The sequence below is a fragment of the Hemiscyllium ocellatum genome, chromosome 32 (genome assembly GCF_020745735.1).
Source record: "Hemiscyllium ocellatum isolate sHemOce1 chromosome 32, sHemOce1.pat.X.cur, whole genome shotgun sequence".
NCBI classification, from domain to species: domain Eukaryota; kingdom Metazoa; phylum Chordata; class Chondrichthyes; order Orectolobiformes; family Hemiscylliidae; genus Hemiscyllium; species Hemiscyllium ocellatum.
This window is the reverse complement of record NC_083432.1, coordinates 23815005-23831191: the sequence shown is the minus strand read 5'-3', so window position 1 is coordinate 23831191 and position 16187 is coordinate 23815005. Positions and strand designations below refer to the sequence as shown.

The 16187-nt window shown below is 43.4% G+C and overlaps 1 protein-coding gene across 9 annotated transcripts in view; it reads right to left on the bottom strand.

Moving 5' to 3' along the window:
- Positions 1–11392: 11392 nt before the first annotated feature.
- LOC132830992 (nucleolar transcription factor 1-like) overlaps positions 11393–16187 on the bottom strand; it is a 67798-nt gene continuing 63003 nt past the window's right edge. For all 9 annotated transcript variants that reach the window (XM_060848991.1, XM_060848992.1, XM_060848990.1 and 6 more), the window contains one exon: positions 11393–13791. In XM_060848991.1, the coding sequence (XP_060704974.1) occupies positions 13681–13791 (111 nt within the window). In that variant the 3' untranslated portion in view covers positions 11393–13680. The remainder of the gene's footprint in view (positions 13792–16187) is intronic.

Below are 16187 nucleotides of genomic sequence, written 5' to 3'. Positions count from 1 at the left end.
GTCACGGTGCCGCCGCCGCCGGAGGCGTTGCAATGGCGGCTACCGCCCGCCTTCTCCTCTCCAGGGCCGGGCCCAGCGGGCTCTCCCCCCGACCCCCCAGCTCCTCTCACTCCGGCCCAAGGCCGCGTGCAGCCAAACCTAAGAGCGGAAGTGTGTCGCCCACCGGCCCGGAGATTGACAGCCGCATTCGCCAATGGCAAGCAGCTTTCTCCACCATCAAACCAATCGCCTGGAGGATGGGCGGTGCCTGCCGTCTCCCTGGGAGAGGGCGGAAGAGAGCCCGTTTCACGTTTGGTTGCACGGCTGTGGAGTGATTAACACCCTGATTGACACCACCCCCGGGCTCGGGGAGCAGTGCTGCCTTCACGGCAGGCTGCAGAAAGAGAGAGCCCTCGATCCCGAACTGTCCCAGGGCAGGCTGGAGAGAGAAGGCCCTCTATCCCTGCTTGTCCGAGGGCAGGCTGGAGAGACAGCCTCTTCACCCTCACTGCCCCAGGGCAGGCTGCAGAGAGACCTCTCTATCCCTCATTGCCCCAGGGCAGGTTGGAGTGAGAGCCCTCACTGCCCCAGGGCAGGCTGCAGAGAGACCTCTCTATCCCTCATTGCCCCAGGGCAGGTTGGAGTGAGAGCCCTCACTGCCCCAGGACAGGTGCACAGAGACCCCTGTATCGTTCACTGACCCCGGGCTAGGGGAGCAATGCTGCCTCCAGGGCCGATTGTAGAGACAACCGTCTATACCTCATCTCCCAGGGCGGGCTGCAGAGAGCCCCCTCTCTCTCTCTCTCTCACTGACCCCGAGCTAAGGGAACAATGTTGCTTCCAGGGCAGGCCACATAGAGGATCCTTTGTCGCTCACTGCTCCAGGTAGGCTGCAGAGAGACTCCTCCCTTGGCTATGGGAGTAATGCTGCTTCAAGGGGCAGGTTACAGAAAGACGGCCACAGGCTCTGCTCCCAGTTTCCGGGGTCCCAATAGCCCTCACTTGGCCAGTAGAGTTCTTTACTAAAAACAGGCTGCATTTGCATCCGAACACTGAACCGTTAACAAAGTCCAACCTGCTTTTGGAATGTCTCTCGCTGCATAGTGACCACCTCCCAGACGGGACAGGAGCAATTGAAACACTTAACTGCAATTAATGCACGTTGGATCCTGCAGCGGGAAAGTGTTCCAATTCCAGCCCCCATCCGAGCGCTGCATCTTGAAGGCGTTTAAAATGTGCGTATTTGTCGCTAATGCACTTACATCCACGTGAAAGACAAATATTCCATCCTCGGTGTAATACAATACTGGTATCATCGCTTTAATTCAGAACGTGGCATGGCCAGTGTCGTCCTAAGAGATCCAACATAACGTTCATATCTGAACAAAGAACAGTGTACTATGAAGTAGGATTTTCTGCGTTCTCTTGACTCCAGCAAACAATTAGAATTCCAGGTTTCATTTGCGTTTTCTTGAGGGTATTCCCGTCTACGTTCTCCCGGTAAAGTAAAATATTCCAGTCGTTTTAGTATCTGTTATGCAGCTCTTGTCAATAATACTAACAACCGTACACAGTAACTTCGCTGCTTCATGCGTTTAAACTTACTTGGCTGATATGCAACTTATACAAAGTACTTTCTTCAAATGCAATGAATATCATTAGATTAGATTAGATTTACAGTGTGGAAACAGGCCCTTCGGCCCAACAAGTCCACACCAACCCGCCGAAGTGCAACCCACCCATACCCCTACATTTACCCCTTACCTAACACTACGGGCAATTTAGCATGGCCAATTCACCTGACCCGCACATCTTTGGACTGTGGGAGGAAACCGGAGCACCCGGAGGAAACCCACACAGACACGGGGAGAATGTGCAAACTCCACACAGTCAGTCGCCTGAGGCGGGAATTGAACCCGGGTCTCAGACACTGTGAGGCAGCAGTGCTAACCACTGTGCCACCGTGCTGCCCATATTGTGAAGAAATGTTCCAAATCCCAGGGAAGCATTGAATGGAATAAAGCTATAATTTTTCCCTATATTTCTTTCTGCCAGAAAGCACATTTGCCTCAACTTTTTGTGAAGTTGGCGATTAATTAGAACAGTGATTGAGCAGGATAGCCGAATGTAAATCGAGAGATTCGTGCATTGGGTTATATATGCTGCCCCAGAAGTCAAATACCACATTTGATCTTCGAAAGGAGCCAAGCCCGATATAACTTGTCACCTGCAGCAGACCCTTGCTGTAAGGAGCACAATGGGCCAAGGCCGAATTGTGTTGAAAAGGAGCTTGGATAACTCGGTAACGCTGCGAAAAGCTCAGAGAACCATCATATGAAGGGCGAATGACATGTTATACTCCAGTATGATTATCAAGCAAATACAAAGTGATATTCTGATCCCAAATACAATATTTTTATAGACTTCTATTAATGGTATCTGTTAATTTTCAGACTATTCTTGGAGCTGGATACAAACCAATTTAAGTATAACTTCTAGGGTCTTGCTATGTAAAGCACAAAGCTACATCCAAGTCAGTCAGAGACTGGTCTCAGACCTCACCTTCATCTTCACTAACAGTTTAGTGTTTGTAATTGTTGAACTTTATCCTAGAACCGGTCTGTAAAGACTGAGCTCAACTGGAAGACAGTACTTGGATGAATCCTGGTTATCTCCAGTACTAAAGAAGCCAAATCAAAACTAATATTAAAAGTGACTCTGATGTGAAGATACTAAACTTTTGTTTGCTTGGATTCAGATTACTCAAATACCTGAATGTGGCTGGAAAAGTGAAATTTCTCCTACACTGGTTTGTAAGTTCTGCCTAGTCTCCCTCTGAAATCCTAGACTCTAATATGCTCTTAGTTTTAGCTTCCCACCTAAAGGGAGGGTTTTTTTTTCACATTTCAGACAATGGCACTCACCCCATCAATATTCCACACTCTCAATGATCAGCTTTATGCAACTGATGTACAACTTAATATAAAACAAAGAACTGCAGATGCTGGAGAATGGAAACAAAAATTACTGATGAAACTGAGTAGGCCTGGCAATTCTGCTATCACCCTACAGAGCTAAGGTATCCAGTAACTCATTAGAACTAATTCTTAATTTAACTGTCTTTCCAATAAGAAAAGGAATAGGAACTATAGCTATAGGAACTTAGGGCTGCTTTTTAGTCTTTTGGGGAGAAAAAAAAAGTTGTCATTCAAATGTCTCAATGATTTTAGAGTTTATCAACAGATTTAATATTTATGTTTATTTGACGTACAGTCATAGAGATGGTAAGCATGGAAACAGACCCTTTGGTTCAACTCGTCCATGCTAACCAGATATTCTAACCTAATCTTATCCCATTTGCCAGCACTTGGCCCTATCCCTGTCAACCTTCCCTATTCATATACTCATCCGAATGCCTTTTAAATATTGCAATTGTACCAGCCTCCACCACTTCCTCTGGTAGCTCATTCCATACATGCATCACCTTCCGTGTGAAAAAAGTTGCCTCTTAGGTCCCTTTTATATCTTTTCCCTCTCACCCTAAACCAATGCCCTCTAGTTTTGGACTCCCTCACCCCAGGGAATAGACCTTGTCTGTTTATCCTATCCACGCCCTTCACGATTTTATAAACCCCTATAAGGTCACCCCTCAACCTCCAGTGCTCCAGGTAAAACAACCCAGCCTACTCAGCCTCTCCCGAAAGCTCAAATCTTCCAACCCTGGCAACATCATGCTAAATCTTTTCTGAACCCTTTCAAGTTTCACAACATCCTTCCAATAGGAAGGAGACTAGAATTGCATGCAATATTACAAACGTGGCCTAATTAATGTCCTGTACATCCGTAACATGACCTTCCAACTCTTGTACTCAATACTCTGACCAATAAAGGAAAGTATACCAAACGCCTTCTTCACCATCCTATTTACCTGTGACTCCACTTTCAAGGAGCTATGAATCTGCACTCCAAGGTCTCTTTGTTCAGCAACACTCCATAGCATCTTACCATTAAGTGTATAAGTCTTGCTAAGATTTGCTTTCCCAAAACGTAGCATTTATCTGAATTAAACACCACCTACCACTCAGCCCATTGGCCCACCTGATCAAGTTCCCGTTGTAATCTGAGGTAACCTTCGTTGCTATCCACTATACCTCCAATTTTAGTGTCGTCTGCAAACTTACTAACTATACCTTCCATGTTCATATCCAAATCATTTATATAAATGAAGAACCATAGTGGACACAGCACTGATCCTTGTGGCACTCCACTGGTCACAAGCCTTAGTCTGAAAAATCCCTCCACTACCACCCCGTCTTCAATCTTTGAGCCAGATCTGTATCCAAATGGCTAGTTCTCCCTGTATTCGGTGAGATCTAACCTTGCTAATTAGTCTTCCGTGGGTAACCTTGTCAAATGCCTTACTGAAATCCATATAGATCACGTCCACCACTCGGCCCTCATCAATCCTCTTTGTTACTACTTCAAAAAAAACAAGTTTGTGAGACATAATTTCCCATGCACAAAGCCATGTTGACTATCCCTAATCAGTCCTTGCCTTTCCAAATAAGTGTAAATCCTGTCCCTCAGGATTCCCTCAAATAATGTGCCCATGACCAATGTCACCCTCACCAGTCCATAGTTCCTTAATGAATATTTTGCATCAGTATTTACTGTGGAAAAGGAGATGGAAGATATAGACTGTAGGTAAATAGATGGTGACATCTTGAAAAATGTCCATATTACAGAGGAGGAAGTGCTGGATGTCGTGAAATGCATAAAAGTGGATAAATCCCCAGGACCTGATCAGTTGTACCCTAGAACTCTGTGGGAAGCTAGTGAAGTGATTGCTGAGATATTTGTATCATCGATAGTCACAGGTGAGGTGCCGGAAGACTGGAGGTTGGCTAACGTGGTGCCGCTGTTTAAGAAGGGTGGTAAGGACAAGCCAGGGAACTATAGACCGGTGAGCCTGACGTAGGTGGTGGGCAAATTGTTGGAGGGAATCCTGAGGGGTGGTATTTACATGTATTTGGAAAAGCAAGGACTGATTAGGGATAGTCAACATGGCTTTGTGCATGGGAAATCATGTCTCACAAACTTGATTGAGTTTTTTGAGGAAATAACAAAGAGGACTGAGGAGGGCAGAGCAGTAGATGTGATCTATATGGACTTCAGTAAGGCATTCGACCAGGCTCCCCATGGGACACTGATTAGCAAGGTTAGATCTCACGGAATACAGGGAGAAGTAGCCATTTGGATACAGAACTGGGCTCAAAGGTAGAAGACAGAGGGTGGTGGTGGAGGGTTGTTTTTCAGACAGGAGGCCTGTGACCAGTGGAGTGCCACAAGGATCGGTGCTGGGTCCTCTACTTTTTGTCATTTACATAAATGATTTGGATGCGAGCATAAGAGGTACAGTTAGTAAGTTTGCAGCTGACACCAAAATTGGAGGTGTAGTGGACAGCAAAGAGGGTTACCTCAGATTACAACAGGATCTGGACCAGATGAGCCAATGGGCTGAGAAGTGGCAGATGGAGTTTAATTCAGACAAATACGAGGTGCTGGATTTTGGGAAAGCAAATCTTAGCAGCACTTATCCACTTTAATGGTAAGATCCTAGGGAGTGTTGAACAAGAGATCTTGGAGTGCAAGTTCAAAGCTCCTTGCAAATGGAGTTGCAGGTAGATAGGATAGTGAAGGCGGCATTTGGTATGCTTTCTTTTATTGGTCAGAGTACTGAGTACAGGAATTGGGAGGTCATGTTGCAGCTGTACAGGACATTGGTTAGGCCACTGTTGGAATATTGCATGCAATTCTGGTCTCCTTCCTATCAAGTTTCACAACATCTTTCTGAAAAGGTTTAGAAAAGATTTACAAGGGTATTGCCAGGGTTGGAGGATTTGAGCTATAGGGAGAGGCTGAACAGGCTGGGGCTGATCTTATAGAGGTTTACAAAATTATTAGGGGCATGGATAGGGTAAATAGGCAAAGTCCTTTCCCTGGAGTCGGGGAGTCCAAAACTAGAGGGAATAGGTTTAGGGTGAGAGGGGAAAAGATATAAAAGAGACCTACGGGGCAACGTTTTCACACAGAGAGTGGTACGTGTATGGAATGAGCTGCCAGAGGAAGTGGTGGAGGCTGGTAGAATTGCAACATTTAAGAGGCATTTGGATGGATATATGAATAGGAGGGGTTTGGAGGGATATGGGCCAGGTGCTGGCAGGTGGTACGAGATTGGGTTGGGATATCTGGTCGGAGTGGACAGATTGGACCGAAGGGTCTGTTTCCATGCTGTACATCTCTATGACTCTCATTTCTGAAAGCTTCACATTTTCCAGCTGTCCCTTTGCCTGCAAACATTTGCACCCAATCAACGTTTGAATGTTCTTGCCTAATACTGTCAAAATTAGTCTTCCTCCAATTTAGAACTTTAACTGTTAGATCTGTTCTATCCTTTTCCATCAGTATTTAAAACTAATAGAGTTATGGTCGCTGGCCCCAAAGCGCTCCCCCACTGACACCTCAGTCACCTGCCCTGCATTATTTCCCAAGAGTAGGTCAGGTTTTGCACCTTCTGTACAAAATTTTCTTGTACATTCTTGACAAATTCCTCTCCGTCTAAACCCTTAACACTATGGCTGTCCCAGTCTATGTTTGGAAAGTTAAAATCCCCTACCATAACCACCCTATTATTCTTACAGATAGCTGAGATCTCTTTACAAGTTTGTTTCTCAATTTTTCGCTATTACGAGGTCTATAATACAATCCCAATAAGGTGACCATCCCTTTCTTATTTGTCAGTTCCACCCAACTAACTCCCCTGGATGTATTTCTGGGAATATCCTCCCTCAGTACAGCTGTAATGCTATCCCTTATCAAAAATGCCACTCCCCCTCCTCTCTTGCCTCCCTTTCTGTCCTTCCTGTAGCATTTGTATCCTCATGGCTCACTTGGCAAAATGCAGAGAAAACACCATCTCTTTTTTCCCCTCAGTGTTAAACCTGAGAGGGTGCAGAAACGATTCACAAGGATGTTGCTGGGGTTGGAGGATTTCAGCTCTTGGGAGAGCCTGGGGCTTTTCTCCCCCCAGAGCATTAGAGGGCTGAAGAGTGACCTTACAGTCGTTTATAAAATCATAAGCATAAATAAAATGAATAGCCAAGGTCTTTTTCCATACGATAGGGGAGAGAGGGGGGAGATTTAAAGAGGATCTGAGGGGTAATATTTTAATGCAGAGGGTGGTGCATGTATGGATCTAGCTGACAGAGCAAGTGGTGAAGATTGGTATAATTACAACCTTTAAAAGGAATCTGGATGGGTACATGAACAAGAGGGATTTCGAAGGATATGGGCCAAATGCTAGCAAACGCGACTAGGTCAGGTCAGCACAGATGAATTAGACTGAAGTGCCTGTTTCTGTTTTGTATGACTCTTAAGTACATTCTAGTTATAGGAACAGGAACAACTCTCACCTCTGCTTCACCATTCATTGAGATAGTTGATGTTCCAAGTCTTAACCTAAGCCCTCTTCATGTTTCAATAAGCTTACCTAACAAAATCCAAAGACCAATTGTCGCAACATCCTTAGCTTTAAAGGGAAACAAAATTCATGATTTCTATTATTCTGGTGTGAATGGTGCCTGATCTCCCTCAGGAATCCTAGATCCTCTCAATATCCCCTCAGTTTTAGCTTCTCTCCTGGGGGGGAAGTTTTCCTGCCACATCAAATCCTTACATTTCAGATAATGGAGCTCACCCCCCTTAATCTTCCATACTCATCACAATAAGGTTTATGAATCCAATCTGCAATTTAATATAAAACAAAGAATGGCAGATGCTGGAGAATGGAAACTAAAACAGAAGTTGCTGGTGAAACTGAAGACTGGCAGCTCTATGGGGAAAACGTGGAGTTAACGTACCTACTAACTCATTAGACCTCATCCTTAATTTAACAGTTTTTCTAATAAGGCAGGCAAGAACATTTTCGAGTAAAAAGTGAGGTCTGCAGATGCTGGAGATCAGAGCTGAAAATGTGTTGCTGGTTAAAGCGCAGCAGGTCAGGCAGCATCCAAGGAACAGGAAATTCGACGTTTCGGGCTAAAGCCCTTCATCAGGAATGAGGAAAGTGTGCCCAGCAGGCTAAGATAAAAGGTAGGGAGGAGGGACTTGGGGGAGGGGCGATGGAGATGTGATCGAACATAGAACAATACAGCACAGAACAGGCCCTTCGGCCCACGATGTTGTGCCGAACATCTATCCTAGATTAAGCACCCATCCACGTACCTATCCAATTGCCGCTTAAAGGTCGCCAATGATTCTGACTCTACCACTCCCACGGGCAGCGCATTCCATGCCCCCACCACTCTCTGGGTAAAGAACCCACCCCTGACATCTCCCCTATACCTTCCACCCTTCACCTTAAATTTATGTCCCCTTGTAACACTCTGTTGTACCCGGGGAAAAAGTTTCTGACTGTCTATCTATTCCTCTGATCATCTTATAAACCTCTATCAAGTCACCCCTCATTCTTCGCCGTTCCAACGAGAAAAGGCCGAGAACTCTCAACCTATCCTCGTATGACCTATTCTCCATTCCAGGCAACATCCTGGTAAATATTGCGATGGAGATGTGATAGGTGGAAGGAGGTCAAGGTGAGGGTGATAGGCCGGAGTGGGGTGGGGACCAGTTCCAATACCGTACAGCCCAGATGGCCTCCTTCTTCAAGGGCCGTAGATTCCCCCCAGACGTGATCGACGGTGCCCTCCACCGCATCTCCTCCACTTCCCACTCCTCCGCCCTTGAGCCCCGCCCCTCCAACCGCCACCAGGACAGAACCCACTGGTTCTCACATACCACCCCACCAACCTCCGTATACAATGTAGCATCCTTCAATTCCACCACCTCCAAACGGACTCCACCACCAGGGATATATTTCCCTCCTCTCCCCTATCAGCGTTCCGCAAAGACCACTCCCTTCGTGACTCCCTCGTCAGGTCCACACCCCCCACCAACCCAACCTCCACTCCTAGCACCTTCCCACGCAACCGCAGGAAATGCAAAACTTCGCCCACACCTCCTCCCTTGCTTCTCTCCAAGGCCCCAAGGGATCCTTCCACCTCCACACACATCATCTATTGCATCCGCTGCACCCGATGTGGCCTCCTCTATATTGGGGAGACGGGCCGCCTACTTGCAGAACGCTTCAGGGAACACCTCTGGGACGCCCGGACCAACCAACCAACCACCCCGTGGCTCAACACTTTAACTCTCCCTCCCACTCCACCAAGGACATGCAAGTCCTTGGACTCCTCCATCGCCAGAACATAACAACACGATGGTTGGAGGAAGAGCGCCTCATCTTCCGTCTGGAAACCCTCCAACCACAAGGGATGAACTCCGATTTCTCCAGTTTCCTCATTTCCCCTCCCCCCACCTTGTCTCAGTCGATTCCCTCGAACTCAGCACCGCCCTCCTAACCTGCAATTTTCTTCCTGACCTCTCCGCCCCCACCCCACTCCGGCCTATCACCCTCACCTTGACCTCCTTCCACCTATCACATCTCTATCGCCCCTCCCCCAAGTCCCTCCTCCCTGCCTTTTATCTTAGCCTGCTGGGCACACTTTCCTCATTCCTGATGAAGGGCTTTAGCCCGAAACATCGAATTTCCTGTTCCTTGGATGCTGCCTGACCTGCTGCGCTTTAACCAGCAACACATTTTCAGGCAAGAACATTTTCCAAATTGCAGTCCATTTTGTGGAATATCACAAATGTAATCCAACTGTTAATTCCGTGCACAATATCAGAAAGCTCAACTCTTGCTGTTTTCACCAGTCTGTAATGTTTGATGACATATAGCTTAGATAGACAATTGGAGCTTTATCCATATATTTCCACTCAGTTGTAATAGAATGGATTCAAAACCCACCCTTAAAGCCATAAAGAGCAAAGATAATATCCCAGAATACAACCAGATGCATATAAGAAAAGGAGGAGCAATAGGTTGTCTCATAACAAGGAAAACCAGATTCCTATTCAGATTCACATCCCAACAATCAAAATATCTGTGAACATCAACTAACAGTAGTCATATTTGGTGTAAGATCAATTTTTGCTTCACTAGAGTTGATCAAACTGATTGTCTATAATTCCATATTTGTGCGCACAAAATATCCTAAAGTATTGCCCTTCTGATTTTCCAAATTGTTCAAAAGTTAAGATCTCTCACCCAGCAGTAAGAATTAAAAATCAAACCTTGTATTTAGTTTTTTTTTAAATTGACAATATTGTTATATCCTCAAGATTGCTTATTCCTGCATTACAAATTAGGGAAAAATTGCTCAACTGTTTCAATTCTCTTATTTGAGCATGTGGACCAATGCAATAGTCATGATGCTCTTTGACTAGTTTTCATTCTCTTCCCTCCATGTCTCACCTCTAATGGTAATTATAAATTCATCGTGCTCTGAACCCTAATCCATGTTCTGCTCTATTGTGTTGCTGCCATTGATGTGGATTTTGTGCCAGACGAAAAATGATTCAACATACTTGATTTTGTTTTTGCTGTCTGAATCATTAACAGGGATATATTCCTTTCTTCCTCACAGTAGCTTACCATAATTCAACAGCAACAGCTCACTGTAATATATAATGAGCTACCAGATGTCAGCTTTGGCACTTGGTAGTACTCTTGTCTGGGTCAGGAGGTCATGATTGAAGTTGTACTTGAGACTTGAGTACATAATCTGTACAGACAACTGTTTTTGAAAGTTGTTGTTCAAGGTCCCTATTGTACCCTTACGTGGACATTGCACTACTTGAAGAGATCAGTTGTGTTTCATAACCAATATTTAACCTCAATACACTTCAAACTCCCCATTTGATCATTTATTGCACTTTGACAGACTATATATCAAGTGGCTTCATCATTTCTTTACATTTGAAGTGTAATTGCAGTGGCAATGTAATTTTTTAATTGTTTTGCGATGTTTGTAAGCCATGAAAAAGGTGCCCACATGTACAACTTTGTTATTTGATGAACAGTCATCTTTTCGAACTGGTATTCCATCACTCCGAAAGTCTTGCAACGTATTGCAGTATTTTCTTGAAACGTACCCTATTAATGTATAATTGAAATAAACACTTAGCCTTTACAAGGAATCCAACCATAAGGGATCCTATTCCTAAGTTCTCCCTTACAAATTCTCATTAAGAGAAAATGTACAGCGTGTTTTGGGAATTTGAACATCAGTCTCCATTTGTGGCGATTACTCTGAAGAACATGTGGCAGCTGGAAATGAAGCATATTTGCATTTTACTGCTACACTTCATTACAATGGCCAAAATCCTATGAAATTATCCTATGTATTAAATAATGGTATTCATAAAGCAACCGTGTTTTCATATTTTTAATGGTTGCTTATAACCACTTGAACAAAAGGAACGCTTTCCCTATAAAATGTTTCAGATGTTCCAACATCAAATTACAAGAATCAGCAAATACAAATCAGTGAGGCATTCTCTCTACAAAACAATCTTTAAATATTAGAAAAATTCCCAGAAGATCACAGAAGCTAAAAGTAACATGGTACGTATGGGTTACTAGCACAATTTCACATTGAGTGCAAAAATGCACTCATTTCACCTCTTACAGTACACACGCCCAGTGCTCCTGACCTTACTGTAAGAATCAGAAAATAAAATGGAAAAGTAAAGCTGCAAAATACAAACGACATTATATACAGATACCATACATCCTCATTCAAACCCAACACAAGTACAACAAAGTGCCTCTTTCAGTACCCTTTAAAAGACATCCACCCCACTCTGAAATGAGCACAAGCTGACAAGGTATTCAAATCATGATCCGGAGTTTAAGCAAAGCTGCAGTCAGTAAAAGGCTCAGTTACTTTGGGTTCTCCCCTCCTTTCCCTCTGTTCTTATGCTAATCTCTCACAGGTTTACAATGATGAGAAAATAATGGAGGGCACGATTTAGCTGTTGAGACTTCAGATTCTGATTGTGCCTCTTTCTTAATGAGCTGGGACTTAGAAACTTATTCACGTCACTTCCCATGCTAGGAAGAGAGAGATTCTTTTTCAATCCCTGAATTTGTAATTACTCCTTAATTCTGGTGTGCAAAGAAATGACAAACACAACATAGTCTCATTATGAGTTATGCAAAAGAAAGTGCTGAGCTTGTCTGTAAAAGAGATGTCAGTACTGTAGTGTTCCAAACTCAAGGGAGTTATGTACAGGACCCGACCCCAGCAGCTCTGTGCAGTCTCTTGTGAAAAAGGACTCCGGCAGTACAATCTTTCAACTCTACAATTCAAAGGAGGATGAAACTGTTCATTAAAACTTCTCACAATATGCTTTGCATTTGGTTTGATGACCAGAGAGCTAATGTACATTCCATTCAGAAGTGACAAAACAGAATTTGAAAAATACAAAAATGCTATTTGCAGTTTATGCTGCAAGCTTTAAACTGCATCTAGAACATCAAGATCAACTCGCACCAATATTATGACTCTTCAAAATCAGATTGACAGACTAAAATGATACAAAATACTTGGGCTTCTCTGCAGTGATGCAGTCACATCCTCCATAAGGAAACACATTAAGGAAAGACTACACATGCAGAAAAACAAAGTTTTAAGTAACCAGAACAAAGTGGCTTGTAAGGACAACAGATTCCTTTGCAATTTTGAAGGGCACTGGGCGTCAGGAGCTTATTTCTATCCTCTGCTGTTAAAACAAACGAGCACTTGCTTTGGTGCAGACCACTGAATGACTTTGTTCAAATTACGAAGGAGAGATGTAATTCACAAAATAGGGAATCTGAAATCTCCTTCAAAAAACATGTCATATTTACAAACTGCAACATCACAAAATACCCTTCACTGAATCAGATCAGCCTGTGCTTATACAAAAGATCTGATCCTGGTCATTCCCACTGAGGAGCCCACCCCTTGCCCTTGAAAAGCACGCCCCGCCCTTCCCAAAGTAAAAGATTAGGATATCCCGCTTATGGAAATACTAAAGAATTCATGGCTTCGATACTTGCTATCTAACCACCCTGATATTTCGGTTCTGCTTAAATGCAAAACAAACTTAACAGTGGACCAGAACTGGTAGCAGGTAAACGAGGCAGGATCCAACTTTAGTGACCATATTTTTGTTTAAAACAATTAAAAATTCAAAGCATTGCAATGCAAGTATGAATGACCTGATAAACCCAACACCAACTTTAAATGCAGTAAGTGAATTCACACTCAAACACACAAATGCCTTGATCTTGTGTGCCTATATTTCTGATTACGTAAGATGTACTCCAAACCATACCAGAGAATCAGTATGTCAGTTTTTAAAAAGTTGAGCCCTGAATATCACTCAGCAGTACATGGATGGAGAGTCATTTCAAAATGATTGTAACAGGAATTGTTCTAGTGGAAACAAAACTGTTTACAAATTCTCCATTTGGTCCATTCTTACTTGCATCACTAGTGGTTTTCAATGAGTTGAAAGCAACTCAGGAAAGCCCAGTTAATTTGTCCATGGAACTGACTGGACAATGATGGCTGGATCACGTCAGATTTTAGAACGTCTGCTTCTGCCAATTGTCTCAAACAGTCCTGGGAGCGGGCATGAGGGCTCTTTATGCTGATAGTTTTAGTACTGCCTGGAAGATCAAAGCAGAGCACTTCAGTCAGAGTCTGAGTCAGAGGACTCTTCTGATGAAGAACTGCTGCTGCTGTCAGACTGATTTTCTTCATCATCTTCACCCTCGTCATCGTCATCATCATCATCTGCATTCTAGAAAAAAAATCAGAGCGATGCTTAGTCATAAAGAGTTATTAGCACTCCACATTTTTATTATTAAAAGTAAACAATGAGGGGAAACCTGGCAAGAATATGGGTTTCACTTGAAAAATGAAAAGTTACTGCAATTTCTAAGTAAAGTCTAGCAGAAACAAAGCTCATTTAGTTGGAGAATCACTTACAGATCCAGGCAGGGACCATTATAGAAAATATGACAAATTCTATCTGTAGATCAAGGTTTTTCTGCCAGTTAAAGTGGGATTGAGGAGTTAACTACATGAATATAAGCAACTCTGGTTGACTGTCACTTCATTCACATATACATTTATTGAGGTGCTGATGTTTCTGTTGTGGGCATTAAGGGAGATTCCTTTTTTGTAATAATCAAAAAAAACATTTTTGACTTTACAGAAATATAAAGTTATTGAAAATATACAAATACCAGTATAATAAAAAACGCAAATTACAACATAACTACTATCTACTAACCTACCCTATAATATAAAACAAATCCAAACCCTGTGCAAAAGAACACCAATAAATGACTAATAAAATATAAAAAAAACACACAAGAACACTAAACAGCTACGCTCAATGCAAAGCTCCCAGAAAAAAAACAACAGGAGCGTATATACCCCGGATTAACTCAAGAGTCCCCCCTCCAGGGCTCAGCAAACCAAACCATCCTGGTTAAATGAACACCCTAGTTAAGATAGCAGACAGATCTTTGTCCAAATAACTCAAAAAGGGCTGCCATGTCTTATAAAAAAAAGGCTTGTTGTGTGGTGCACCATATTTGTGAAAGAATCCAAGGGAATGTGCTGCATACTTAATTTCCGCCATCCCAACAAGCCCGGTGGGTTCTTAGACACCCAATTCTTGACCCGCACATCTTTGGGCATGTACAGCAAGTCAACCTGAGGCAGTGGAACCAGACAGTAGGATTGGCTTCTTTTTCTTTCTTTCCTTGCTGTTCTGCCACATTGTTTAGGTATTTGGACTCAAAGCATGATGCAACCTGATGTAACTTGATGTTGCGGTGCTTCAAGGACAGTTTCAGAGAGTGTATATCTAGAGTGTTTACTTTGTCCTCACCTGGAACAATGGCCATTTGAGCATCAAGCAAATAGGTGTATGCTGGGGAAATGTTTTTCAGTCCGGTGTAGTTAATTTTTGCAGAAGCTTTGCCTGCAAGTTTGCAGGGCTAGCTTCAAGGAGGACACTAGCATTTGTTTGATGGTAATCTCATCGAATCTGAAGAATGTAGTGCAGGCATTGCAGGTTGAATATCTCTCATGCTGTTCCATATCGCTGATAACATTGCAGTTAAACCTGCAATATGGAAATATGATGATAATACTAAAAACAACAAATACTGGCGAGATCGCAGTGGGTCAGGCAGCATCCATGGTGAGAAGGAAAGCCAACGTTTAGAGTCTAGGGATGACTTCATCAGAGTGATGATGATGATGCTCTGTACACTGGGTGTTTATTGAATTGTGGAAGTCTTTCATTTTTATAATTCATTCAGAGGACATGGGCATCACTGGCTGGGCTAGTATTTATTGCCCATCCCTAGTTCCCCTTGTTAAATACTTCCTGTCATAGTTTGTAGCTGGTCAGGCTGGCACAGCTGACCCGATGTTAACTCTCCTGGGCAATGGTGGCCTTTTGACGGACGGTCTGCCAATGTATAGAAAGTGGTCGACATATTCCACTCGTTCCTTCAACGTACACAGGAAGCAAACTGACCAGGTTTGGATTGATACAGTTTTTGCTTTGGTGACATTTAAGGACTGAGTGAGTTTCCTGTATGCAGAATTGATAAGATCGTGAGAGGCATTTGCTAATCTGGTGCATAATGAACAACACAGCAGCAATCTGCATATTGCAAGTCATGTTTGTCTATGGTATCAGTTTAACCTCTGTTGCCTCAGTGTCAAAACTGAACAGTTTTCCATCTCGGTGGCATTTCATACTCAGAAGCTCAACTGCCCTCTGGCATAAGGTGAATGACCAGTGTCAGGTAGACTGTAAGTAGTTTAGGTAGATTCACCATGCTAAGTTGCTCCACAATGTCTAGGGATGTATAGGCTAGCTGGATTAGCCATTATAAATGAAGGGTTACAGGGATAAGATGGGCTGGTGCAGACTTGATGCAATGAATGGCCTCTTTCTGCACTCTAAGGGTTCTCAAATTAGTAGGAAATTCCTTGCTTAACTCAGTAAAGATATTGAATACTCGTTTCAAACCTCACACTCAAAACAGTTGCAATCATATCGTTACGAAGTAGTTGGAGCATTGTGATGAAGCCGCTTCGTTGTTTTTCAGAGATTAGAGTGGTGATCCAAAGAAACTCGCAATTTACCAAATCAAGTGCTTGAGTCAG